This window comes from Pelophylax lessonae (genome assembly GCF_965119305.1).
Source record: "Pelophylax lessonae genome assembly, chromosome: 2".
In the NCBI taxonomy this organism is placed as follows: Eukaryota; Metazoa; Chordata; class Amphibia; order Anura; family Ranidae; genus Pelophylax; species Pelophylax lessonae.
The window spans coordinates 750,519,986-750,547,512 of record NC_138769.1 but is presented as its reverse complement, the minus strand read 5'-3'; the positions used below and the strand labels follow the sequence as shown (position 1 = coordinate 750,547,512).

General features: G+C 45.2%; 1 protein-coding gene across 1 annotated transcript; it reads left to right on the top strand.

Annotated features, from left to right (window-relative positions):
• Positions 1 to 468: 468 nt before the first annotated feature.
• Positions 469 to 25,942, top strand: LOC309547885 (olfactory receptor 51D1-like; the record flags this gene model as incomplete). Its single annotated transcript, XM_082247887.1, has 2 exons — positions 469 to 1,366; positions 24,969 to 25,942. 2 exons carry the CDS (start codon positions 469 to 471, stop codon positions 25,940 to 25,942), a joined length of 1,872 nt encoding a protein of 623 aa, XP_082104013.1.
• Positions 25,943 to 27,527: the final 1,585 nt, after the last annotated feature.

Sequence of the window (27,527 nt, the reverse complement as noted above, 5' to 3'; positions counted from 1 at the left end):
TAAGCCTGGTACACCCACAGCTCTGGTCAGAGCCGCTGTACTAACAATCTGACGTTAGTACAGCGATCTCCCCCACCATTCTTATGTGTTCTGACACGGGGATGGGTCCCACCACCGAAGCACTCCCCTCAGCGCTCTCAGCCACTCCGGTAAGTGCTCTCAGCCTGGTTTTCCAGCATGCTTGTCTGACAGAAGCCGGCCAAACAGCCGTCTGCTGTTGGACCGGCTGCCATTCACACGGGTCGAATGTCAGTCAGTTTTATATTGATTTGGCCGATGTTGCCCGGGTCCGGGGTACCAGGCTTCAGGCCTGCAGTAAATGTAGGGATGGAAAGCGGTTAAAGGATCCAGTTTGGTGTTTCGGTAGAATATAAGGCCTTTAGAGAGGACTGCTAGGAGATGTTGGTGGTTGGGTGATTGGGTTCGTCTCCATAATTATCACCATTTCTTTCCCGACAGATTTTCATGATGTTGCCAAACAAGAGCCAAATCCCGGCCACGTTCCTCCTGACTGGCATGCCGGGGCTGGAGTCACTCTACGGCTGGATCTCACTTCCATTCTGCTTCATGTTCTTCACATCCGTCATTGGGAACGGTCTAATCCTTCTTGTGATCATCAAAGATTACAAACTCCACCAACCCATGTTCTTCCTTCTCTCCATGCTGGCCGTCACTGACCTTCTCTTCACCCTGGTCACCAGTCCTTCAGTCCTAGCTGTTTTCCTGTTTGACTACGAGGTCATCAAATCTCAACTGTGCCTCCTACAAATGTTCTTCATCCATTCCCTCTCCATCGCTGAGTCTTCACTCCTGGTGGCCATGGCCTTTGATCGATACGTCGCCATTTGTCATCCTTTAAGATACACGTCCATTCTTACCGGCTCTGCCGTGGCCAAGATTGGTCTTGTCTCTGCCCTCCGGGGAACCCTTCTCCATATCCCACCAGTGTCCAGCCTGAAATTTCTGCCCTACTGCAAGGGTAATGCCCTATCCCATTCGTACTGCTTGCACCAGGACGTTATGAAGTTGGCTTGTCATGGAACCAATGCCTTCAACATCATGTATGGTCTTGCGGTTATCCTTTGCACGGTTACACTGGATGTCGTCCTTATTGTCTTGTCTTACATTCTGATAGTCCGAGCCGTCCTTCACGTCACCAAAATGGACCGTTATAAGTTATTTAACACCTGCGTGTCCCACCTCTGTGCTGTGTTTCTGTTCTATGCCCCCATGGTGGCGCTGTCCGTGGTACATAGGTTCGGAAAAGAGGTCTCACCATTATTTCTGAGCCTCATGGCCAATGCGTATTTGTTTCTTCCATCCATGCTTAACCCCATCATCTACAGCGCCAAGAGCAAACAAATCCGTGAGGCCTTACTTCAGACTCTCCAATGAGGACCAAGGCATCCTTAACGGGAGAGAACCTTCTCAGCCTATTGGCTAAAATCAAGCGCAGTATCTGTTCTTAATAAAGCATTTTTTGTTTTATTATTTGAAAAAAACTCAGCTTTATTTAGGCATTTTATGTTTTTGTTTTTGTTTTTAACCCTAATTTTATTCAAGCATTTTGTTTTTTTTGTTTTTTGTTTATTTGTTTTTTTCAAAAACTGTGTTTTGTTTTTTAAACCCTAGTTTTATTCAAGCATTTTTTTTAACAGTTTTATTCAAGCATTAAAAAAAAAACTGTTTTATTCAAGCTTTTTTAAAAAAAAAATCTCCAATTTTATACAAGCATTTGTTTTTTTTAAAACCCAGTTTTAGGCAAGCATTTTTTTAACCCATTTTTATTCAAGCAAATCTTTTTTTTATTTGGAAAAAAAAAACATTTTTTTAAGCATTTTAATTTTTTTTTAAACTCCAATTTTAGTCAAGCTTTTTTTTTTTTGTTTTGTTTTTTTTTATTGTAAACTCTGGTTTTATTCAAGCATTTTATGTTTTTATTTTTTAACAGTTTTATTCAAGCATTTTTTTAAACCTCATTCATTTTAAGCCTTTTTTTAACCCCAGTTTTATTCAAGCATTTTATGTTTTTTTTTTAACAGTTTTATTCAAGCATTAAAAAAAAAAAAAAAAACCTGTTTTATTCAAGCATTTTTTTTAAAAAAAACAAATTTTATACAAGCATTTGTTTTTTTTAAAACCCAGTTTTAGGCAAGCATTTTTTTAACCCATTTTTATTCAAGCAAATTGTTTTTTTATTTGGAAAAAAAAAAAAACATTTTTTTTAAGCATTTTATGTTTTTTTTTTTTTCTTTAAACTCCAATTTTAGTCAAGCCTTTTTTTTTTTTTTGGTTTGTTTTTTTTTTAATTGTAAACTCTGGTTTTATTCAAGCATTTTATGTTTTTATTTTTTAACAGTTTTATTCAAGCATTTTTTTAAACCTCATTAATTTTAAGCCTTTTCTTAACCCCAGTTGTATTCAAGCATTTTATGTTTTTTTTTTTTTTTTTTTAACAGTTTTATTCAAGCATTAAAAAAAAACTGTTTTATCCAAGCATATTTGAAGAAAAAAAAACATTTTTTTAAGCCTTTTTTTTGTTTGTTTTTTTTTAATTGTAAACTCTGGTTTTATTCAAGCATTTTATGTTTTTATTTTTTAACAGTTTTATTCATGCATTTAAAAAAAACAGCTTTATTCATGCATTTTTTTTTTTAACCCACGCCTAGTATAAATTAGATAGGCCTTGATCCAGCAGGCTTCCCGAAGAATGGGGACCACGTGGTTTCGGCTCGGTGGACCATGAGTACCTCCAGTCCCTGTCAGATGCCTTCACCCTGGGGGATCGGGGCCAGGGTCCTTCCTCTTTGGATATCGGTGCTCACATGATGTTCAACCAGTTCCCACCCAGCCTCTCGCAATTGGGACTTTCATTGAGGTGGACATCATACTGTATGTGACCAATCACAGCAGATCACATGACAATTGTAACAATGAATCAATCAATTCGATTCATGCCATTCCTTGTTACAATTGTGTTGTTAGCTGTGATTGGTCACAGTGATCACATGGTACAGACAGGGCCAATCACAGCTAATCACAACAAAACACACTAAATGGATCAATTGTATTTAGTAAAATGAAATTCACTGCTATAAGCAATCATAATGTGTTAAAAAAAATCCAGATCACTTCCTCAGAGTAGTACAATGTTACTATGGTAACAATTATATTGCTCTGGTGACAGTGTGTAAAAAAAAAATAATAATAATAATAAAAAAAATAATAATACAAAAAAAAAAAAATTCTGCTCACTTCCTCAAAGTACTCAAAGTAGTACAATGTTACTATGGTAAAAATCATATTGCTCTGGTCACAGTGTGTTAAAAAAAAAAAAAAAATAATAATAAAAAAAAAGAATCCCGATCACTTCTTCATAGTAGTACAATGTTTCTATGGTAAAAAACATATTGCTCTGGCTACAGTGTGTTTTAAAAAAAAACCAAAATCATAAAAAAATAATAATACAAAAAAATAAAAAATTCCGTTCACTTCCTCAAAGTACTCAAAGTAGTACAATGTTACCATGGTAAAAATTATATTGTTCTGGTCACAGCGTGTTTAAAAAAAAAAAAAAAAAAAATCGTAAAAAAATATTTAAAAAAACCTGATCACTTCCTCAAAGTAGTACAATGTTACTATGGTAACAATCATATTGCTCTGGTCACAGTGTGTTTAAAAAAAAAAAAAATCGTAAAAAAAATAATAATACAAAAAAAAAAGTTTGATCACTTCCTCAAAGTACTCAAAGTAGTACAATGTTACAATGGTAAAAATTATATTGTTCTGGTCACAGCATGTTTAAAAAAATAAAAATCGTAAAAAAATATTTTAAAAATCCTGATCACTTCCTCAAAGTAGTACAATGTTACTATGGTAACAATTATATTGCTCTGGCCACAGTGTGTTTAAAAAAAAAATCATAAAAAAAATAATAATACAAAAAAATAAAAATTTGATCACTTCCTCAAAGTACTCAAAGTAGTACAATGTTACTATGGTAAAAATCATATTGCTCTGGTCACAGTGTGTTAAAAAAAAAAAAAAGTCATACAAAATTTTAAAACTTTATTTCATGTTTATTTCAAATTTATTTTCTTACTTTTGACTTAAATCAGAGTATTATGTATGAAGTCATTAAATAAAGGCCTAATAATTGTTAAATTATATGGGACTGGTAAATATTTTTTTTAATAAAAATATGTAATTATTATCCCATTTTTATATAATGCAATGGTTGTCAACTTTCATGATGTAGTGGATGTCAACTGTGGCTCCTGATGTCACCAGAAGGGGGATGGGTAGTAAAGGAATGGGAGAGAGCCCAAGAGTTAGCCCGGTGTCATGGTCAAGGGTCAAGCTCAGAGACCAGTAGCTATAGCAGTAGAGATGCCCCCACTGACTTGCAGGATAGGTATGCAAGCAGGTCACCCTGGTGGATAACACGGGCTTATCTGAGGTGCCTGGTCTAAGTACTGACTGGTATTCACCAGAGCTCCTGATAGTGGAGATGTTTTTTGCTGCATGTTAGTACCAAGTCACGGTTCCTTAGGATCCCCATAGCAGGAGGTGAACAAGCCGGGGTCCAGTAGCAGATTTAGCAGGTTGGGATTGAGCAGAAGTGTAGTCAGTAAACAAACCATAGATTAGCAGCAAATGATTGCAGGTTGGGATCAAGCAGAAGAGCAGTCAAGAAAGAAGCCAAAGATAGGTAACGAGTGATTGCAGGTTGGGATCAAGCAGAAGAGCAGTCAAGAAAGAAGCCAAAGATAGGTAACGAGTGATTGCAGGTTGGGATCAAGCAGAAGAGCAGTCAAGGAACAAGCCAAAGATAGGTAGTGAGGTGTTGCAGGTTAGGATCAAGCGGAAGTATAGCTGAGATACAAGCCAAAGATCAGTGATGAGTGGTTGCAGGTTGGGATCAAGTGGAAATGCAGTCAGTAAACAAACCAAAGGTTGGTAGAAAGTGGTTGCAGGTTGGGATCAAGCAGAAGAGAAGTCGAGGAACAAGCCAAAGATTGGTAACAGGTGTTTGCAGTTTGGGATCAAGTAGAAGAGCAGTCAAGGAACAAGCCAAAGATAAGTAACAAGGGGTTGCAGGTTGAGATCATGCAGAAGAGCAGTCAAGGAACAAGCCAAAGATAAGTAACGAGGGGTTGCAGGTTGGGATCAAGTAGAAGAGCAGTCAAGGAACAAGCCAAAGATAGGTAGTGAAGGGTTGCAGGTTAGGATCAAGCGGAAGTATAGCTGAGATACAAGCCAAAGATCAGTGATGAGTGGTTGCAGGTTGGGATCAAGTGGAAATGCAGTCAGTAAACAAACCAAAGGTTGGTAGAAAGTGGTTGCAGGTTGGGATCAAGCAGAAGAGCAGCCGAGGAACAAGCCAAAGATTGGTAACAGGTGTTTGCAGGTTGGGATCAAGTAGAAGAGCAGTCAAGGAACAAGCCAAAGATAAGTAACGAGGGGTTGCAGGTTGAGATCAAGCAGAAGAGCAGTCAAGGAACAAGCCAAAGATAAGTAACGAGGGGTTGCAGGTTGGGATCAAGTAGAAGAGCAGTCAAGGAACAAGCCAAAGATAGGTAGTGAAGGGTTGCAGGTTAGGATCAAGCGGAAGTATAGCTGAGATACAAGCCAAAGATCAGTGATGAGTGGTTGCAGGTTGGGATCAAGTGTAAGTGCAGTCAGTAAACAAACCAAAGGTTGGTAGAAAGTGGTTGCAGGTAGAGATCAAGCAGAAGAGCAGTCAAGGAACAAGCCAAAGATAAGTAACGAGGGGTTGCAGGTTGGGATCAAGCGGAAGTAAAGCTGAGCTACAAGCCAAAGATCGGTGATGAGTGGTTGCAGGTTGGGATCAAGTGGAAGTGTAGTCAGTAAACAAACCAAAGGTTGGTAGCAAGTGGTTGCAGGTAGAGATCAAGTAGAAGAGCAGTCGAGGAACAAGCCAAAGATAGGTAATAAGGGGTTCGGATCAAGCGGAAGTATAGCTAAGCGACAAGCCAAAGGTCGGTGACGAGTGGTTGCAGGTTGGGATCAAGTGGAAGTTTAGTCAGTAAACAAACTAAAGGTCGGTAGCAAGTGGTTGCAGGTTGGGATCAAGCAGAAGAGCAGTCAAGGAACAAGCCAAAGATAGGTAACGAGGAGTTGCAGGTTGGGATCAAGCGGAAGTATAGCTGAGATACAAGCCAAAGGTTAGTGACAAGAGGTTGCAGGATGGGATCAAGTGAAAGTGTAGTCAGTAAACAAACCAAAGGTCGGTAGCAAGGGGTTTCAGGTTGGGATCAAGCAGAAGAGCAATCAAGGAACAAGCTAAACATAGGTAATGAGTGGTTGCAGCAGGTTGGGATCAAGCAGAAGATCAGTCAAGGAACAAGCTAAAGATAGGTAACGAGGGGTTGCAGGTTGGGATCAAGCGGAATTATGGCTGAGGAATAAACCAAAGATCGGTGACGAGTGGTCGCAGGTTGGGATCAAGTGGAAGTGTAGTCAATATACAAACCAAAGGTTGGTAGCAAGTGGTTGCAGGTTGGGATCAAGCAGAAGAGCAGTCGAGGAACAAGCCAAAGATTGGTAACAGGTGTTTGCAGGTTGGGATCAAGTAGAAGCATAGTCGAGGAAGAAACCTAAGATCAGTAACAAGTGGTCACAGGTTGGGATCAAACAGAAGCATAGTTAAGGAACAAGTCAAAAATCTGTAACAAGTGGTTGCAGGTTGGAACCAAGCAGAAGCGTAGTTGAGGAAAAAGCCAAGGATCAGTGACAAGTAGTTGCAGGTTGGGATCAAGCAGCAGTGTAGTCAAGGAACTAGCTAAAGATGGGTAATGAGTGGTTGCAGGTTGTGATCAAGTGGAAGCATGGTTGAGGAACAAGCCAAAGATCAGTAATGATTGGTTGCAGATTGGGATCAAGCAGAAGCGTAGTTGGGGAAAAAGACAAAGATCGGTTGCAGGTGGTTGCAGTTTGGGTTTAAGTGGAAGTGTAGTTAAGTAACAAGCCAAAGATCGGTAACGAGTGGTAGTGGAGATAAGAACAACTTCACGTACAGGAAAGGAGCAAGATATTTGCTGGAGAGAGCACAATAATCTGGCAAACAGGAAATGCAAAGGTGTGGCTTAAATGGGAAGTTCCTGTGAGGAGCAAAGAGCTCACCAGAAACAAGTGACAAGGCAAGATTGCTCTAAGAGATCAGACAGGGACCTGTCCAGCATCTCAGGTGGTTCAGCTAGAAGAGCTACTGTTGGATACAGCAGAGGTTGTGGGTTCAGACCTCGGCCCTGACACCTGCGTAAACTTCTAAATTGGAATCTCAATATACATGGTATAGAGGGGTATCTAAGTGGACCCAGGGAGCCCATACCAGTTTGAAGGTTGGGATAGTGTTATTTCTTCTTGCTTCCAAGAGCTTGAAGATATTCCTCCTTCTGGTAACCTTAGGCACCATCTAGACCATTAAATGCAATGCATCTCCAAGGAAGTCTCTCTCCTACGTTGCTCAATGAACAATATTGAAAACAAAAAGAAAGATAGAAAAAGAGTCCTTCCACACCAGTGATCTGACACCAGTGCACAAATATTTAACAAGAATAGTGTCCAAACACGATATTCCGGATAGATCTTCTACAAGGTAACACCTTCCACAACCCAAAATCTGATATCCTCCACCAAAGCAGGAACGCCTGCTTACCAGATAATTTAGACCTCATACCAAGGTCAACAGCGCTTGTGGCTTAACCCAGCCAGGGCCTTGTGTCTCCAGAGGGAATACCGATAATGAATAGATCTCCCTTGAAACCGGACGGCAAATGGTCCGACTTCAGAACATCTCATGAAGTGACACTCCCCATATCAGCAACAAAAAACTCACCATAGTGTAAAAAGATTCAAACTTTAATCGCTAATAAAAAAGATTGCAGTAACAGTGGTGCGTGAAAACAGCACAGCTGGCCGTCTAGTACATTATACTCGCCTGTCACAGTGACGTCAACACGTCGATAGATCTTCCCACATAGACTACACCTCCATAGTGATGTATTGAGGGGCCGGTCACACCTCTGTAGTGATGTATTGAGGGGCCGGTCACACCTCTGTAGTGATGTATTGAGGGGCCGGTCACCCCTCTGTAGTGATGTATTGAGGGGCCGGTCACACCTCTGTAGTGATGTATTGAGGGCCCATTCACCCCTCTATAGTGATGTATTGAGGGGTCGGTCACACCTCTGTAGTGATGTATTGAGGGCCCATTCACCCCTCTATAGTGATGTATTGAGGGGCCGGTCACACCTCTCTGTAGTGATGTATTGAGGGGCCGGTCACCCCTCTGTAGGGATGTATTGAGGGGCCGGTCACACCTCTGTAGTGATGTATTGAGGGGCCGTCACCCCTCTGTAGTGATGTATTGAGGGGCCGGTCACACCTCTGTAGGGATGTAATGAGGGGCCGGTCACCCCTCTGTAGTGATGTATTGAGGGGCCGGTCACACCTCTGTAGTGATGTATTGAGGGGCCGGTCACACCTCTGTAGTGATGTATTGAGGGGCCGTTCGCCCTTCTGTAGTGATGTATTGAGGGGCCGGTCACCCCTCTATAGTGATGTATTGAGGGCCGGTCACCCCTCTATAGTGATGTATTGAGGGCTCAGTCACACCTCTGTAGGGATGTATTGAGGGGCCGGTCACACCTCTGTAGTGATGTATTGAGGGGCCGGTCACCCCTCTGTAGGGATGTATTGAGGGGCCGGTCACACCTCTGTAGTGATGTATTGAGGGCCGGTCACCCCTCTATAGTGATGTATTGAGGGCTCAGTCACACCTCTGTAGGGATGTATTGAGGGGCCGGTCACACCTCTGTAGTGATGTATTGAGGGGCCGGTCACCCCTCTGTAGGGATGTATTGAGGGGCCGGTCACACCTCTGTAGTGATTTATGGAGGGGCCGTTCACCCCTCTGTAGTAATGTATTGAGGGGGCGGTCACCCCTCTGTAGTGATGTATTGAGGGGCCGGTCACCCCTCTATAGTGATGTATTGAGGGGCCGGTCACCCCTCTATAGTGATGTATTGAGGGCTCAGTCACACCTCTGTAGGGATGTATTGAGGGGCCGGTCACCCCTCTGTAGTGATGTATTGAGGGGCCGGTCACACCTCTGTAGTGATGTATTGAGGGGCCGGTCACCCCTCTGTAGGGATGTATTGAGGGGCCGGTCACACCTCTGTAGTGATGTATTGAGGGGCCTGTCACCCCTCTGTAGTGATGTATTGAGGGGCCGGTCACCCCTCTGTAGTGATTGTATAAAGGGGATTTCTGTGAAAGGCCCGGCTATGAGCAGAACACCTAATTTGGGGGTTTTATGTTTTTAATGTGTAACATTGAGGCCCCCCCCCCTCCCCCACCTTAGATGAGTCATCTTCACCCCCTGCCGGTATCTCGGTATTCCTCGCCGTGTTCCTAGAATTCTCTGTCCTCTCCTCATCGCTCTCCCGCTCAGATGTGTTGGGATGAATGCCAGGAAGAGCGGGAGAAATCCTCTCATCTTACAGAAACCAGATGGTCACTGAGAACATATATCACCGAGGAGCTGGGACGGCATCGCCTACTATCTCCAAACACAGAAAATACATGAATGTTGGCTGAGGCTGAATACTTTACTAACACTTCTCCCATAGAAAATAATCCCCCCCCCCCCCCAATGTGCACCCAGAACGGGACTGAAAGCATGAACAAAGATCACATTGTTCATAAACATAGAGATACAAAGTAACATTGTTTATAAACATTGATCAGACAGGAGATAGAGAGATACAAAGTAACATTGTTTATAAACATTGCTCAGACAGGAGATAGAGAGATACAAAGTAACATTGTTTATAAACATTGCTCAGACAGGAGATAGAGAGATACAAAGTAACATTGTTTATAAACATTGATCAGACAGGAGATAGAGAGATACAAAGTAACATTGTTTATAAACATTGATCAGACAGGAGATAGAGAGATACAAAGTAACATTGTTTATAAACATTGCTCAGACAGGAGATAGAGAGATACAAAGTAACATTGTTTATAAACATTGATCAGACAGAAGATAGAGAGATACAAAGTAACATTGTTTATAAACATTGCTCAGACAGGAGAGAGAGAGATACAAAGTAACATTGTTTATAAACATTGATCAGACAGGAGATAGGGAGATACAAAGTAACATTGTTTATAAACATTGATTAGACAGCGATCGAGAGATACAAAGTAACATTGTTTATAAACATTGATCAGATGGGAGATAGAGAGATACAAATTAACATTGTTTATAAACATTGATCAGACAGGAGATAGATACAGAGTAACATTGTTTATAAACATTGATCAGACGGGAGATAGAAATATACAAAGTAACATTGTTTATAAACATTGATCAGACGGGAGATAGAGAGAGATACAAAGTAACATTGTTTATAAACATTGATCAGACGGGAGATAGAGAGATACAAAGTAACATTGTTTATAAACATTGATCAGACGAGAGATACAAAGTAACATTGTTTATAAACATTGATCAGACAGGAGATAGAGAGATACAAAGTAACATTGTTTATAAACATTGATCAGACAGGAAATAGAGAGATACAAAGTAACATTGTTTATAAACATTGATCAGACAGGAAATAGAGAGATACAAAGTAACATTGTTTATAAACATTGATCAGATGAGAGAGATACAAAGTAACATTGTTTATAAACATTGCTCAGGCCTCTTCCTGGCACACTCTCCCACTGTGAGTCTGTCAGGAGGTTCTGGCTAGTGACCTCCATGGTCATGGCTGGGACCTGCTGATCAGCTGTGTCCAATCAGAGCCCAGAGCTCTGTGTTCACAGTCAGCACAGAGTTCTGTACAGAGGGAATGATCTCTATGCAGGGAGAGGAAACAAAGAGATTATTATCAGTAATAATCTGCACATAATACACACATTACTCATTGTAAGGCACACAGCTAACCCTGTGATTGCCCCTAGATGTTACCCCCCCTTCCCAGCCGGTGTTATTAGTACAGTGACAGTGCATAGTATTATTACTCATCACTGTGTCACTGGTGATTTCAGTGGCAGTTAGACAGCCCCCCCCCCCCAGGGGCAGTTAGTGTCAGATTGCCTGCCTCACTATTGCAGTCCCACTATAAGTTTCTGATCACCACCATTACTAGTATAAAAAAAAATCTGTATAAATACCATAATTTGTAGCCTCCATAATGTTAATGCACACCAATCAATATACACTTCAGCCCCCTTTTACTTTTTTACGGCCTGAAAGTCGCGTGAATTTGCCACAAGACTTTTACGTGACTTGAAGCAACGCCTTTGTAATCCTCAGGTCTGTGAACCTCAACTTGCATTACAGAAAGAGAGGGTGTTGGGAGACAGCAAGAGAGAGAGAGAGAGGGGGGGTGTTGAGAGAGGGGGGTGAGAGAGAGAGGGGGATGAGAGAGAGGGGGGTGAGAGAGAGAGAGAGGGATGAGAGAGAGGGGGTGAGAGAAAGAGAGGGGGGTGAGAGAGAGGGATAGAGAGAGAGAGAGAGAATGTTGGGAGATAGAGAGAGAGGGTGTTGGAGATAGAGAGAGAGGGTGTTGGGAGATAGCAATAGAGAGAGAGAGAGGGGGGTGTGTTGAGAGAGAGGGGATGAGAGAGAGAGGGGATGAGAGAGAGGGGGGGTGAGAGAGAGAGAGAGAGGGATGAGAGAGAGGGGGTGATAGAAAGAGAGGGGGGTGAGAGAGAGGGATAGAGAGAGAGAGAGAGAATGTTGGGAGATAGAGAGAGAGGGTGTTGGAGATAGAGAGAGAGGGTGTTGGAGATAGAGAGAGAGGGTGTTGGGAGATAGCAATAGAGAGAGAGAGAGAGGGGGGTGTGTTGAGAGAGAGGGGATGAGAGAGAGAGGGGATGAGAGAGAGAGGGGGGATGAGAGAGAGAGAGAGGGATGAGAGAGAGGGGGGATGAGAGAGAGGGGGGTGAGAGAGAGAGAGGGATGAGAGAAGGAGAGGGGGATGAGAGAGAGGGGGGAAGAGACAGAGAGGTAGGATGAGAGAGATGGAGGAGCGAGAGGAGGGGGATGAGAGAGAGGATGAGAGAGAGAGAGGGGTGAGAGAAAGAGAGAGAGAGAAAGAGAGAGAGAGGGGATGAGAAAGAGAGAGAGTGGGGTGGGTGGAAGAGAGAGAAAGAGAGGGGGGGAAGAGAGAGAGGAAGGGATGAGAGAAGGAGAGAGGAGGGGATGAGAGAGAGAAGAGGGTGAGAGAGGGAGAGGTAGAGGGGGTGAGAGAGAGGGAGGGGGGTGAGAGAGGGGGGATGAAAGAGAGAGAGAGAGGGGGGGTGAGAGAGAGAGGGGGGTGAGAAAGAGAGAGAGAGGGGTGGGTGGAAGAGAGAGGATGAGATGGGAGAGAAAGGAGGGTGAGAGAGGGAGAGGGAGAGGGGGTGAGAGAGAGGGCGGGGGTGAGAGAGAGGGAGTGGGGTGAGAGAGCAGGGGTGGGAGAGAGAGAGAGGGAATAGAGAGAGAGAGGGGGTGGTGGGAGAGAGAGAGAGGAGGGTGGTGGGAGAGAGAGAGAGGGAGGGGTGGTTGGATAGAGAGGAAGAGGGGGTGGGAGAGAGAGGGAGAGGAGGCGGGAAACAGAGGGAGAGGGGGGTTGGAGAGCTAATAAAGTCTCAGATGGAGGCGGGGTGGCTATTTTGATGCCCCCCTGCAAAGTGCCGCCCTAGGCCTGGGCCTTGTCAGCCTAGGCCAAAATACAGCATGGCGATAGGGGTGAGAGCAGAGAGGAATAAGGATCCGCACCCCTGAGAAGGAAGCCGAGTACCCAGCACGTATCTCCAGCACACAATCCTTCATAACTCTATTCTTTAATATTTAAAGACATTTAAAGGGGGGTAAAAGTCTGAGTATGGCTTGGAATCGGTGGAGAATTCCCGGGAATGTTCAGAAATTCATCAGAATGAAAGTTGAAGCAGAATTTTCAGTTTGATCTCCTGGTAACACTTTGAAGAACGATCAAACTTTGGCAGCGACGTCTCTCAGATCTGAGGGAAATATTTTCTGTCTGCTATAAATAAACACGGAATTTTATTTGAAGTCATTTCAGATCTGACAAAGACGGAGATGAGAAATGGAGAACTCCGAGGACTGTGCCGGGGAAGGTTTATAAAGGGACCTCTGAAGGTTTTCCATACCAGACTTTTAGAGGTCTGCTATGAATTTTGGGGGACCTCTGGGGTCAATCTGCCAATTTGTCTTTTTTTTGTTTAAATAAAGTCGGGAGGGAAATGTTATTTTCTGTCAATTAAAACCTCCTCACATCTCTGGACTGCATGGAGGTTTTGATTAATTGTTTTTTTAAACCCCGTCCTGTCCGGCCTATACCAGATTAATGGCTGGGCGGGCTCTTCGTCCTTCTGAGTGGATGTCATAGGATTTCCTCTTAGAAGGCAACGCCTGAGTGACCGTGGGGCTGCGCAGTGCTGCAATCTGTGACCAGCTGTATCCATCAGACACAGCCGGTGACTGATCACTTTACTGGCCCACTGCCAGTATCATGTGATCACTGTGACCAATCACAGCAGATAACATTACAGTTGTAAACAATGGATGGCTTCCTTTCATGCCATCCATTGTATACAATTGTGTTGCTAGCTGTGATTGGTCACAGTAATCACATGATACAGACAGGGCCAATCACAGCTCATATTTAGCATGGGATTTCTGTGACCAATCACAGCAGATAACATTACGGTTGTAAAAAATGGATGGCTTCCTTTTATGCCATCCATTGTATACAATTGTGTAGCTAGCTGTGATTGGTCACAGTGATCACATGGTACAGAAAGGGCCAATCACAGCTCATATTTACCATGTGATTGTTGTGACCAATCACAGCAGATAACACAACTTTTGTACACAATGGATGGCTTCCCAACATGCCGTCCATTGTATACAATTGTGTAGCTAGCTGTGATTGGTCACAGTGATCACATGGTACAGACAGGGACAATCACAGCCCATTTTTAACATGTGATTAGCTTTGGCCAATCACAGCAGATAACATGACAGTTGTAAACAATTCATGGCTTCCTTTCATGCCATCCATTATATACAATTGTGTTGCCATCTGTGATCGATCACAGTGATCACATGGTACAGACAGGGCCAATCACAGCCCATATTTACCATGTGATTTCTTCGACCAATCACAACAGATAACATGGCAAATGTCAACAATGGATGGTTTTCTTTCATGACGTCCATTAAATACAATTGTGTTGATAGCTGTGATTGGTCACAGTGATCAAATGGTACAAACAGGGCCAATCACAACCCATATTTACCATGTGATTAGCTGTGGCCAATCAAAGCTTATCACAACAATATACACAGAATGAATCAGTTTCATTCAGAAAAAATGGTTGCTTTTACCAATGAAGTAAAAAGCAATCATAATGTGTAAAAAATCCCCCCCCCCCCCCTCCACCACCCGTTGGCATCTCCCTGGTTTCTCCCCAGACATTGGAGAGCCAGAGATCCGATCCACCGGCGGCACTGGCTTACCACAGAGCTGGCCGAGGACTTGCTTTCACAAGGAATGTTTATATTCATTGTAACAGCAAAAAAAGTGATGAAAAAAAATGTAAAGCAACAGCAAAAAACTAAATATGGGAGCACACAAAGGGAAAGACATGGGTCAGTCCTGCATGCACACAGGCAGCCCTCGTCTCACACATATATGTATAGAGATGGGCCGAACACCCCTCAGTTCAGTTCTCGGTAGAACTCCCGAACAGGGAAAATGTTCTGACCCTTGCCTGCAGACCCCCACAACCACCGCCCAGGCCCTTGTCCTCATCAACATAGTTGTGGGGCAGAGCCCCCACCCGCTCCAAAGCATCCACCCCCCCACGTTGGGGGCATCATGCCAGGGTGGGTGCTCGGATAAGGGTCGGGTATGGCCCCACGCCATTTTATTTTAAAATTTTTGCCTGATATGGACCATGTGGACTAGGTGCTTTGAGGTGGTTTTGGGGCAGAGTCTCCCCCCCCCCCCCCGGCCCAGAGCACCCACTCCCCCATGTTTGGAGCATGTGGCCTGATGTGGTTCAGGAGGGAGGTGGTGCTCACTTGTACCCCCTTCTTTCCTGACCTGCCAGGCTGCATGCTCAGATAAGGGTCTGGTATGAATTTTGGGGGGGACCCCACATCTCTTTGTTTTCTAATTTTTTTTCTAAATTTTTCTAAATATTTTTTTTTTTTTACTAATTTTTCTAATCAATACCAGACCCGATGGGCATGGTATGGACTGGGGGGGGACCCCATGCCATTTTGTTTTTTTTTGCCACATTCCTCTCCTGTCACTTCCTCATCGCTGGTGGATGTCACCTGTAGACGGGGGGGGGGGGGGCAGTGTTTACAGGAAGAGGAAGGGGGTGTAGGTTTAAATGGGGGCAGTGTGTAAAAGAAGGGGGGTGTAGCATTAAAGGAGGGCAGTGCATGTAGGAAGGGGGGCGTAGTGTTAAAGGGGGGGTGTGAGTGAAGGATGGGGTGCAGTGTGCAAAGGAAGGGGGGTTAAATAAGGGCAGTGTGTATAGGAAGGGGGCGTGGTGTTAAGGGGAGGAGTATGAGTGAAGGATGGAGGGCAGTGCATGCAGGAAGGGGGGCGTAGTGTTAAAGGGGGGGGTGTGTGAAGGATGGGGGGCAGTGTGTATAGGAAGGGGGTGTAGGGTTAACGGGAGCAGTGTGTATAGGAAGGGGGTGTAGAGTTAAAGGGGGGCAGTGCATGCAGGAAGGGGTGTAGCGTTAAAGGGGGGAGTGTGTGAAGGATGGGGGGCAGTATGTACAGAAGGGGGGTGTAGAGATAAATGGGAGCAGTGTGTATAGAAAGGGGGTGTAGAGTTAAAGGGGGGGATGAGTGTGTGAAGGATGGGGGGCAGTGTGTACAGAAGGGGGGTGTAGAGATAAATGGGAGCAGTGTGTATAGGAAGGGGGTGTAGATTTAAAGGGGGGAGGAGTGTGTGAAGGATGGGGGGCAGTGTGTACAGAAGGGGGGGTGTAGGGATAAATGGGAGCAGTGTGTTTAGGAAGGGGGTGTATAGTTAAAGAGGGGGAGTGTGTGAAGGATGAGGGGCAGTGTGTACAGAAGGGGGGGATGTGTAGGGATAAATGGGAGCAGTGTGTATAGGAAGGGGATGTAGTGTTAAGGGGGGGGAGTGTGTGAAGGATGGGGGGCAGTGTGTACAGAAGGGGGGTGTAGGGATAAATGGGAGCATTGTGTATAGGAAGGGGGTGTAGAGTTAAAGGGGGGCAGTGCGTGCAGGAATGGGATGTAGTGTTAAGGGGGGGAGTGTGTGAAGGATGGGGGGCAGTGTGTACAGAAGGGGGGTGTAGAGATAAATGGGAGCAGTGTGTATAGGAAGGGGGTGTAGAGTTAAAGGGGGGAGTGTGTGAAGGATGAGGGGCAGTGTGTACAGAAGGGGGGGATGTGTAGGGATAAATGGGAGCAGTGTGTATAGGAAGGGGATGTAGTGTTAAGGGGGGGGAGTGTGTGAAGGATGGGGGGCAGTGTGTACAGAAGGGGGGTGTAGGGATAAATGGGAGCATTGTGTATAGGAAGGGGGTGTAGAGTTAAAGGGGGGCAGTGCGTGCAGGAATGGGATGTAGTGTTAAGGGGGGGAGTGTGTGAAGGATGGGGGGCAGTGTGTACAGAAGGGGGGTGTAGAGATAAATGGGAGCAGTGTGTATAGGAAGGGGGTGTAGAGTTAAAGGGGGGAGTGTGTGAAGGATGGGGGGCAGTGTGTACAAAAGGGGGTGTGTAGGGATAAATGGGAGCAGTGTGTATAGGAAAGGGGTGTATAGTTAAAGGGGGGGTGTGAGTGAAGGATTGGGGGCAGTGTGTACAGAAGGTGGGGTGTAGGGATAAATGGGAGCAGTGTGTATAGGGAGGGGGTGTAGAGTTAAAGGGGGGAGTGTGTGAAGGATGGGGGGGCAGTGTGTACAGGAAGGGGGTGTAGGGATAAAGGGGGGCAGTGTGTATAGGAAGGGGGTGTAGAGTTAAAGAGGGGGAGTGTGTGAAGGATGGGGGGCAGTGTGTACAGGAAGGGGGTGTAGGGATAAAGGGGGGCAGTGTGTATAGGAAGGGGGTGTAGAGTTAAAGAGGGGGAGTGTGTGAAGGATGGGGGGCAGTGTGTACAGGAAGGGGGGTGTCATTATGTGCAGGAAGGGGGGCAATGTGTACAGTTTTTTTTTGGGGGGGGGTGCAAGTGGGTGGTATTGCCTGGGGCGCAAAATTGTCTAGCACCGGTCCTGATTGCCAGCAATGTTTTTTTTTTTTTTCAGCTGTCAGCAGGGAAGCCCACTGACGATGATTCATTGGTTGTTTTGGATGCCGCCGTCGGCTTCCCATCCCCGCTCCATAACCACCAGCTATTCACTGTGTCCTGATTGGGCAAAGCCTGTCCAATCAGGGCTCAGAATGCATTGTGCAGCACTCAGTGCATTGCAGGGCTTTTGGCGAGGCGAGGCGAGGCGAACACCCACCAAACATCCTGCCAATTCGGGTGTTCAGGCCAAACTTTTTCTAGTGAAATATCACCACGAACATCAGACCAATAATTCTATCAGCAGAGCTCCTCTGTACTTCTACAGTGGTGAGCTGTGAAGGCTTTGAAGTGGATGAATAGTAAAAGTGACGTAATTTGTCACCGTCACACGGTGTGCTCAATTTTACAGTGTGACACGTTAGGTATCTCTGTACTTGGAGTGACATCATCTTTTATATCCTACAAAAAAATGGGTTATGTATTGTGGTTTCTTTTTATTTTTTTTTTTTTTTTGCATTCAAGTGTATTTTTTCCCCCAAAAATGTGTTTAAAAAACCACTGTGCAATTACTGTGTGACGTAAAAAATGGCAACACCCACCAATTTATTCTCTAGGGCCTCTGCTTTAAAAATATATATATTATGTTTGGGGGGTTCTAAGTAATTTTTCTAACTAAAGAAATATTGTTAGATGTGAACAAAAAGTGGCAGAAAAAGTCTTCAAGTGGTTAAACTCTAATTACAGCTTGTCCTTCTGAGCAGATGGGGCTCCTCTGAGCAGATGGGGTCCTTCTGAACACATGGGGCCCCTCCGAGCATGCTCCTCTGACCACATGGGGCTCCTCTAAGCAAATGGGGCCCCAATGAGCACACGAGGACCCTCTGAGCACATGGGGCTCCTCTAAGCACCTGGGCCCCTCTGAGCACGTCCCTCTAAGCACATGGGGCCCTCTCTAAGCACATGGGGCTCCTCTGACCACATGGGGCCCTCTCTAAGCACCTGGGCCCCTCTGAGTACACACGGCCCCTGCAGCATTGGTGAATTCTCCTCTCGGATTTTCCACTCGTTGTGCTGATTATAAAGCCGGCCGGTCCCCTGTAGAGGAGTCAGTCAGATCCACACAGCGCAGGATGGAGAGACGGGTAAGAGGATATGCCAGGGCGGGTGTGATGTACGATAAATACCCCGGGAAGAATGTGGGGAGGATTTATAACACTTACTGTGCAATAGTCACTGATATTCCCGGTAATGTCTGTAATCGGTGTGAAATGTCAGCTTCTATCTGTTGCCCCTCATGGGGTAAATGTAACATTCCCTGACTTGTCATCCTAGGAGAAAATCACCTTCAGAATATTTCACCAGATGGATTTGGTATTTCGGCCTCTTAGGACCTCCCTGTATGTCTGCTGGTTGAAGTGGCTGTACTGGGGTGATCCATGCAGCTGGCAGGGGCCACAAATCCCAGCCGGTGATGGAGTTTCATGTAGAAGTGATCAGTGCAGCTCTACAGCCACCCAATCCCTTCCACAGGGTGCGGCAAGGGAATCCAAGTGTGTTTAATTAGCACCTTATCAGCCCCAGAACCCATGTAATTATATGTGTAAAGGGATGAGGTGACAACCCTAGGAGGAAGGTATGTCCTCCATGCCCCCCATGATATATGAAAGGAAGCATCAAGGATTTTGTCACTTTGTTTGGGTTTGTTTGTTGCTTGAACCCAAATCGGATCACACCAGTCTCAGACTGATCACACCAATCTCAGACTGATCACACCGGTCTCAGACTGATCACACCGATCTCAGACTGATCACACCGGTCTCAGACTGATCACACCGGTCTCAGACTGATCACACCGATCTCAGACTGATCACACCGGTCTCAGACTGATCACACCGGTCTCAGACTGATCACACCGATCTCAGACTGATCACACCGGTCTCAGACTGATCACACTGGTCTCAGACTGATCACACCGGTCTCAGACTGATCACACCAATCTCAGACTGATCACACCGGTCTCAGACTGATCACACCGGTCTCAGACTGATCACACCGGTCTCAGACTGATCACACCGGTCTCAGACTGATCACACCAATCTCAGACTGATCACACCGGTCTCAGACTGATCACACCAATCTCAGACTGATCACACCGGTCTCAGACTGATCACACCGGTCTCAGACTGATCACACCGATCTCAGACTGATCACACCGATCTCAGACTGATCACACCGGTCTCAGACTGATCACACCGGTCTCAGACTGATCACACCGGTCTCAGACTGATCACACCGATCTCAGACTGATCACACCGGTCTCAGACTGATCACACCGGTCTCAGACTGATCCGATGCTTTTGAGGGCAGAGGAGAGATTCAGGGTCTAATGGGTCTCAAATCTCTCCATAAGAGAGGGAAATGATACATTGTGGCCACTAGATAAAGCTGACGATCCCCTCCATACAGAGTCCCCCCCTCCCCCCAGATTGGAGATTTTACAGATCTTTATTGCCACCTTTTGGCCTGACAAAGAAATACAATAATTGTTCCCAAGTTCTGATTCTTTGGGATTTTACTGATTTTATACTGTCACATGAGTGTCACACTTTACTGCATTGTCCTAAATAAAACCTTCTCAGGGCTGTGAGGTGTGATCTGTATGGGGCAGTGCTCGGGTTGTGTGTCCCCATATCAGCACCATTTCCTATCTGTAAGGCTGCTGGATGATGCACTTTGCATGCAGTTCTCTGGGTGATGCACTTTTCATGCCATCATCACACTGTAAACTGTCATCCTGATGATGCGCTTTTCATGCAGTTCTCACACTATGTAATGCAGCCAGGGTAATGCACTTTGCATGCCGTCATATCACTGTGTACTGCAGCCAGGGTAATGCACTTTGCATGCCGTTCTCACACTGTGTACTGCAGCCAGGGTAATGCACTTTGCATGCCGTCATCACACTGTATACTGTCATCTGGATGATGCATTTTGCATGCCGTCATCACACTGTGTGCTGCAGCTGGAATATGAACTTTGCATTTCATCATTGCATTGTGTACTTTCATCTGGGTAATGCACTTTGCATGCCGCTCTCACACTGTGTACTGGCTTTGGGTAATGCGCTTTGCATGCTGTTCTCACACTGGGTACTGCAGCCAGGGTAATGCACTTTGCTTGCCATCATCACACTGTATACTGTCATCTGGGTGATGCGCTTTGCATGCTGTTATCACACTGTGCACTGGCTTTGGGTGATGCGCTTTGCATGCCGTCATCACACTGTGTGCTGCAGCCGGAATATGAACTTTGCATTCCATCTTTGCACTGTGTACTTTCATCTGGGTAATGCACTTTGCATGCCATCATCACACTGTGTACTGCATTCTGGATGATGCACTTTGCATGCCGTTCTTACACTGTGCACTGGCTTTGGGTGATGCGCTCTGCATGCCGTCATCACACTGTGTACTGACTCTGGGTGATGCGCTTTGCATGCCGTTATCACACTTTGTACTGGCTTTGGGTGATGCACTTTGCATGCCGTTATCACACTGTGCACTGGCTTTGGGTGATGCACTTTGCATGCCGTTATCACACTGTGCACTGGCTTTGGGTGATGCACTTTGCATGCCGTTATCACACTGTGCACTGGCTTTGGGTGATGCGCTTTGCATGCCATTATCACACTTTGTACTGGCTTTGGGTGATGCACTTTGCATGCCGTTATCACACTGTGCACTGGCTTTGGGTGATGCACTTTGCATGCCGTTATCACACTGTGCACTGGCTTTGGGTGATGCACTTTGCATGCCGTTATCACACTGTGCACTGGCTTTGGGTGATGCGCTTTGCATGCCGTTATCACACTTTGTACTGGCTTTGGGTGATGCGCTTTGCATGCCGTTATCACACTTTGTACTGGCTCTGGGTGATGCGCTTTGCATGCCGCCATCATACTTCGTACTGCCAAAAATATCCCCCCCCCCCACTTACTTTCTTGGACTCCTTATCCCTGACATCTCTGTGGCCCCCTCTGAGGGTAGGGAGGTCAGGACGTCATGTGGAGGCTTCAGGAACAATAGAAATAGGCTACAGGCAGAGGGAACTGCCAGCCTCCCCAGCCTTCACCAGATCTCTATGGAAGGTTGGGGGGGGGATCTCAACAGAGATATTCAGACACCTTCCAATCTTCCACATTGAGCCTCTTTTCCAGTGGAATGATACGTTCATACTTACCAATGTTTCATTCCCGCTCTCTGGTTTCATTCCTGGAGGCCCACTTAGACCCCAACAACTTACCGGAATGCCCTACCTGGACCCCACTGACTTAGGTGAGCGACCCACTGAAACACCACCTCTAAATATGTGGGGACCACCCACTCCCAGCCCCTGATCACTGCAGGGAATACCTCATGGAGTTATGGTGTGTGCAATGTAACTCCGATAAGAAGGATCCTGTGATCCTGAGATATTGCCCGGGACACAGCATCATTGGGACCGCCCCGAAAAATCTGGGATAGTTGGCATCTACACACGATGATCTTTCCATGTTATTGTTGCACATATGCTGAAAGTATGGTCAATAATTCCAATGTGCGAAGGGATCGGACCGGGTGAAACCAGAATTATTTTTATTGAAAACGTTTCTGCAATTACAAGGACATGAGTGAGGTATGATGACCTTTTCATTCTGAGGGACACAGCACAGCTATTCTGTTCATACATACTATTACATATCTATACATATATATATATATATATATATATATATATATATATATATAATATCAACATTCTCATATATAGGAATAAAGTCCTCATAGAAAATAATAACCAATTAAACATGTGCTTATATGTTGTTACTCCTTCTGCATTACAGTGGTCTCATAATACAATCTAATATAAGATATAAACACATAACACTATAATACCCACATTCCTGGTACACTGTAGTCATGTGATGCTACAGTGTGACCCACTAACATTTGTGCAGTATGTTATTCTATCACACAGTAGTGACAGGAGCCTTTGCTGATCACAGGGATGTAAATTAAATTAATTTCGCCCTGTTTATAACCATAAATATACTCCTTCTTACCTGCAATTACAAGGACATGAGTGAGGTATGATGACCTTTTTATTCTGAGGGACACAGCACAGCTATTCTGTCCCCCAGGAACAAAAGATCTAACTTTTTGTTCCTCCCATGCCTTGCTTGCAGTTGAACTTTATGCTTTGTGCTGCCATCTACTGGTAAATTAATAGAAATGCCATAAAACGGAAATGTGTTTTTTTTTATGGGTACCTGACATCCCTTACATTATCCTTCTATGACTTTTAGGCCACTCTCACACAGGGTTGTTTTAGCTATAGTTCATCCTTCCCAGAGCTTAGTGTGCCCAGGAGGGACAAGTGCAGCCGATGTTTGGACAAGGTCATCCAGCACCTCCCCCTCACTACCAGATGGAGTCTGCAGTAGAGTCCCCCTTTACATCAGATGTCTCCATGCTCCTGAGTTGTTGCCCCACCATTTCCTCCTTGTACTAGAAGATTGGTATATACAGCGTGTCCTTCCTTTCTCCAGTCATGTGACAAGTCATATGACAGAGGGAGAGTGGAAGGACACAGCCTCCCTCCTTCCTCAGCAGTGCAGAGCTGAGACTGAGGACAGTTCTCAGTCTCAGCACCGGTTCTTTTCCATCCCAGGCAGGCTGGAGAGAGGAGAAGTCCTTCCTTTCTCTGGTCATGTGACAAGTCATATGACAGAGGGAGAGTGGAAGGTCACAGCCTCCCTCCGTCCTCAGCAGTGCAGAGCTGAGACTGAGGACAGTTCTCAGTCTCAGTGCCGGTGTTCCGTGAGAATTACCTACCCGTGAGAAAAACCTACCCTCGTCACTTCCGGTTGCACGGCACTGTGTGTAATGCGGCGGTTACATTAAAACAGCTGTGCTGCAATACGAGTCATCTCCACTCCTTTCCCTGTGACTTCTCTCATCTCGGCTAGTAAATATAAAAGCGGCTCTCGCCTCCGTGATTTATCTTTTCATACACCCGCCGCCGCTTTTATATTTACTAGCCGAGATGAGAGAAGTCACAGGGAAAGGAGCGGAGATGACTCGTATTGCACCCGAGATGTTTTAATGTAACCGCCGCTCGCTAGGTTTTTTTCACGGAACACAGTTACAATTTCATACTAGTGCGCATGCGCACTAGTCTGCTCCTCAGCTCTTACATTACGTTTCCCGGGCTGTGAGCATGCGCACTGCTGCGCTGCTCAGCTGTTCCTGTCCGGAAGTGACGAGGGTAGGTTTTTCTCACGGGGTAGGTAATTCTCACGTTACACCGGTTCTTTTCCATGCCATGCAGACTGGAGAGAGGAGAAGTCCTTCCTTTCTCCAGTCATGTGACAAGTCATATGACAGAGGGAGAGTGGAAGGACAGAGCCTCCCTCCTTCCTCAGCAGTGCAGAGCTAAAACTGAGGACAGTTCTGAGTCTCAGTGCCGGCTCTTTTCCATCCCATGCAGGCTGGAGAGAGGAGAAAGCTGAATTCTCCCTATAGCCGCAACTATCAGCCACTGCTCCTTCTGACAGGAGTGACACTGCACTCACCCTGTCAGTAAGGAGCGGAACAAGCGGCCAACTCAGCAGCACCCCTTGTCAACACAGTGCCTGGGGCAGTTGTCTACTCGCAACCACCCCCCCCCACCCCCTGTCCCAGCCTTGAGTGCATCATCCAGAAGACCTGCATTCTAGACTGTCACCCATGAACATACAGGGCCCTAAACAATGATGCCACTCTGTACAGGGTTCAACCCCCTCCTGCCACAAACTCAACTTTGATAGGCTGACTGCACTGGGGCTAGATGCCGAACATGTCCCTCCCCCATCCCACAAGGTTCACTAATACACCAGGTGGGATGCACTGCCACTGGATGGCCCCATGTACAAGTCTAACTCAATCTAGTTTTGGCTAGAGTAGGGGGAGATGCAACATTTCCATCAGGCTATCATTGTCTGTGATTGGGCAGCATGTCACTTACTTCCTGCAACCTCTGTATAGGAAATGGGGTGAGTGGTCATTGTTCTGGAACACTTACCATGTCTCCATTACTTGGCTTTGGACTCAGTATGTAATGTATGATACGTTTGTGCTGACATCTAGTGGCATTAGGTGTAACTAGAACTTGTAATTTTGAGTCTGTAAAATGGTACAATCCAGATTCCTTGCATGTTGGGGTTGGTTGGTTTAGTCCTTAGCTAGACTCTTCCGTTTTTCCTCATGTTCCCTCAGTAAGGTACCAGCCTTCATAGTGGGTACAATTCATAGAAGATCATTGTCCCTTTATACGTTGATTTGACCGGTGAAGTCCCTTGTATTGCATTTGGATTAAACTGCGGGGTCTTATTGGAGAGTTAAGCTGTCGGTGGAGGGTGTTCCTTTTTCAGCAGGTGATCATACTGGCTGGATGGACCAAGGTCTAAAGGCAGAACATCAATGTTTAAAGTAGTGCTTGAAACAGAACAGGTATTCCCAGGGCAGGAAGGTACAGAAAATAAAACAGATCCAAGACATCTGACCCATCCCCCCTTTCTAATTATGATTATGTTTCTGTATTTCAGACGTCTGTAGAGTGAATGGCGGCTCCCGCTAATGTCTCCAGGATCTTTATCCTGAGTGGGATTCCAGAGCTTGAAGATCATCAGAACTTTCTTGCCTTTCCTCTCTGTCTCCTCTATGTTGTGGCATTAATGGGCAATCTCACCATCTTGGTCATTATTAGGACAGAAGACAGCTTCCACCAGCCAATGTACATATTATTGGCCATGTTGGCTATGACGGACATTGGGGTGTCCCTCACCACGCTGCCCACAGTCCTCGGCATCTTCTGGTTTGACTATTACCAGATCAATCTGGACTCTTGCCTCACTCAGATGTATTTTCTTCATACATTTGCCGCCATGGAGTCTGGAGTCCTGGTGGTCATGGCAGTAGACAGGCTCATCGCCATATGGGACCCTTTGAGGTATTCCGCTATCTTAACCAATCCACTCATAGGCAAAATTGGACTTGGGATTGTTTTGCGGGGTCTCTGTGTGGTTTTTCCGATTCCATTCCTTACCAGACGGTTTCCATTCAATAGGAGTCACTTCTTGTCCCATTCATATTGTCTCCACCAAGACGTCATCAGGGTGGCAGGAGCAGATACCACAGTCAACAGCATCTACGGTCTAGTGGCCGTCCTCATGACCAAGGGGGTGGACTCCATGTTTATCGTCATCTCTTATATACTGATTCTCAAAGCCGTTCTGGACATTAAAGCCAACTCAGCTCGTCTGAAGGCCTTCAGCACTTGTGTTTGCCATATTTGTGCCGTGCTCCTATTCTATATCCCTCTCATTGGGCTCTCGGTAGTCCATCGGTTTGGGAAGAACTCTTCCCACCTCTTACCCATCCTGATGGCAGATGTATACCTTCTAGTTCCTCCAGTGATCAACCCGGTCATCTATAGTATAAAGACCAAACCGATCCGACAGAAGATTGCTAAGGTCTTCAATCGCCAGAAAATCAGAACTCTGGATAATAGAATTGCCGTTCTGAAAGTCTAGGCGGTCCCTGCCGGCTTTGAGACTATCTCAGGGTGATAGATGGAGGAGATGTAATCTCTCTAACATTATGACATTTAGGGTTGCACAGTGCACCGGGTGTCATAAAGGGCATTTCCAAAATAATTTATATTTTTTTCTCCTTTTTTTTTTTTTGTAGCCCACACCCTCAAGACGGGTTTTTTAATTGGTGAGAAAAGTGGACCACACCCATGTAAGAGTCACCCTAAAATATTGTTGTTACAATGTAAACAACCTGTCATGAATGGCTTTCCATTCATAAACAGCTTGCTTACAGTTGTGATCTGCGATTGGCTCACAGCAATCACATGGTACCTGGCGACCTCTACCATGTGATTAGCTGTAGCCAATCACAGATCACAACCATAAGAAAGCTGTACGTGAATGGGTAACCCATTCATGACAGATTAAAACGATTGCTTATACAGTGATTATCAAAAACAAAAATCCCTGATCTATACTGAATTATGGTGGCGCTGAGCTACTCTGAGGACAGAATGTAAAAAAAAAATAATAATAATAATAAAAAAGAAAATAAAATATTAAAGAAAGGAAAAAAAAAAGATGTTTGAAAAATGTAATTTAACCTATTTTTTTTTTCTATATACTGTCACCAGTCAGTGTCCCTGATCACTGCTACACCAGTGATATGGTAAAAACATGTGCTTAATCCTCTTAAAAGTCAGAAAGTATGAAGAGTTCAACACATAAGCAGCGCTCAGCAAACCCAATAAAAGAGTCCACATATAGAGTCCACCTTTGTGAATGAGACAAAATCCACAGGAGAATAATATCCACGGATGAAGACACAAGAAAAGACTTCCACCACACCACGTGTCCCCCTTAGGTATTGCTCACTCACCAGAACTCTTTGTAAGGAGAGCCTTTAAATATCCTCCAGATACACCGGATGCCGACCACTTTGCGATCCTCAGGCACAGAATCTCCCCAATCTGCATACCATACACTAAGCGATCCACATACTCCAGCACAATCCAGTATATCGGCAGTAAATACATAAGTAAAAGAAGGGGCTCATAGGGCAGTATGTCAACATAAATTTTATTGTTAAAAAATCCACCCTAACCCTCAATCTATGCACTTACAGCAATCTAAAACAAAACTCTCATAGTACAAACAAATCAGCTGATCGAGACCTCACCGCTCCGCTCCTCTGTAACACTGTACCGATCTCAGCCCTCAGCTTACAATCGGCAGGACGTGGAGGTGCGTCTCTTGCAGCTAATCAGTGATGTTGTCTGGGTGTCTGCATGCTCAAGCCCTGACATGTTTCGCCATTACACTGGCTTCTACGGAGGTCTGAGGACTGAGATCGGTACAGTGTTACAGAGGAGCGGAGCGGTGAGGTCTCGATCAGCTGATTTGTTTGTACTATGAGAGTTTTGTTTTAGATTGCTGTAAGTGCATAGATTGAGGGTTAGGGTGGATTTTTTAACAATAAAATTTATGTTGACATACTGCCCTATGAGCCCCTTCTTTTACTTATGTATTTACTGCCGATATACTGGATTGTGCTGGAGTATGTGGATCGCTTAGTGTATGGTAT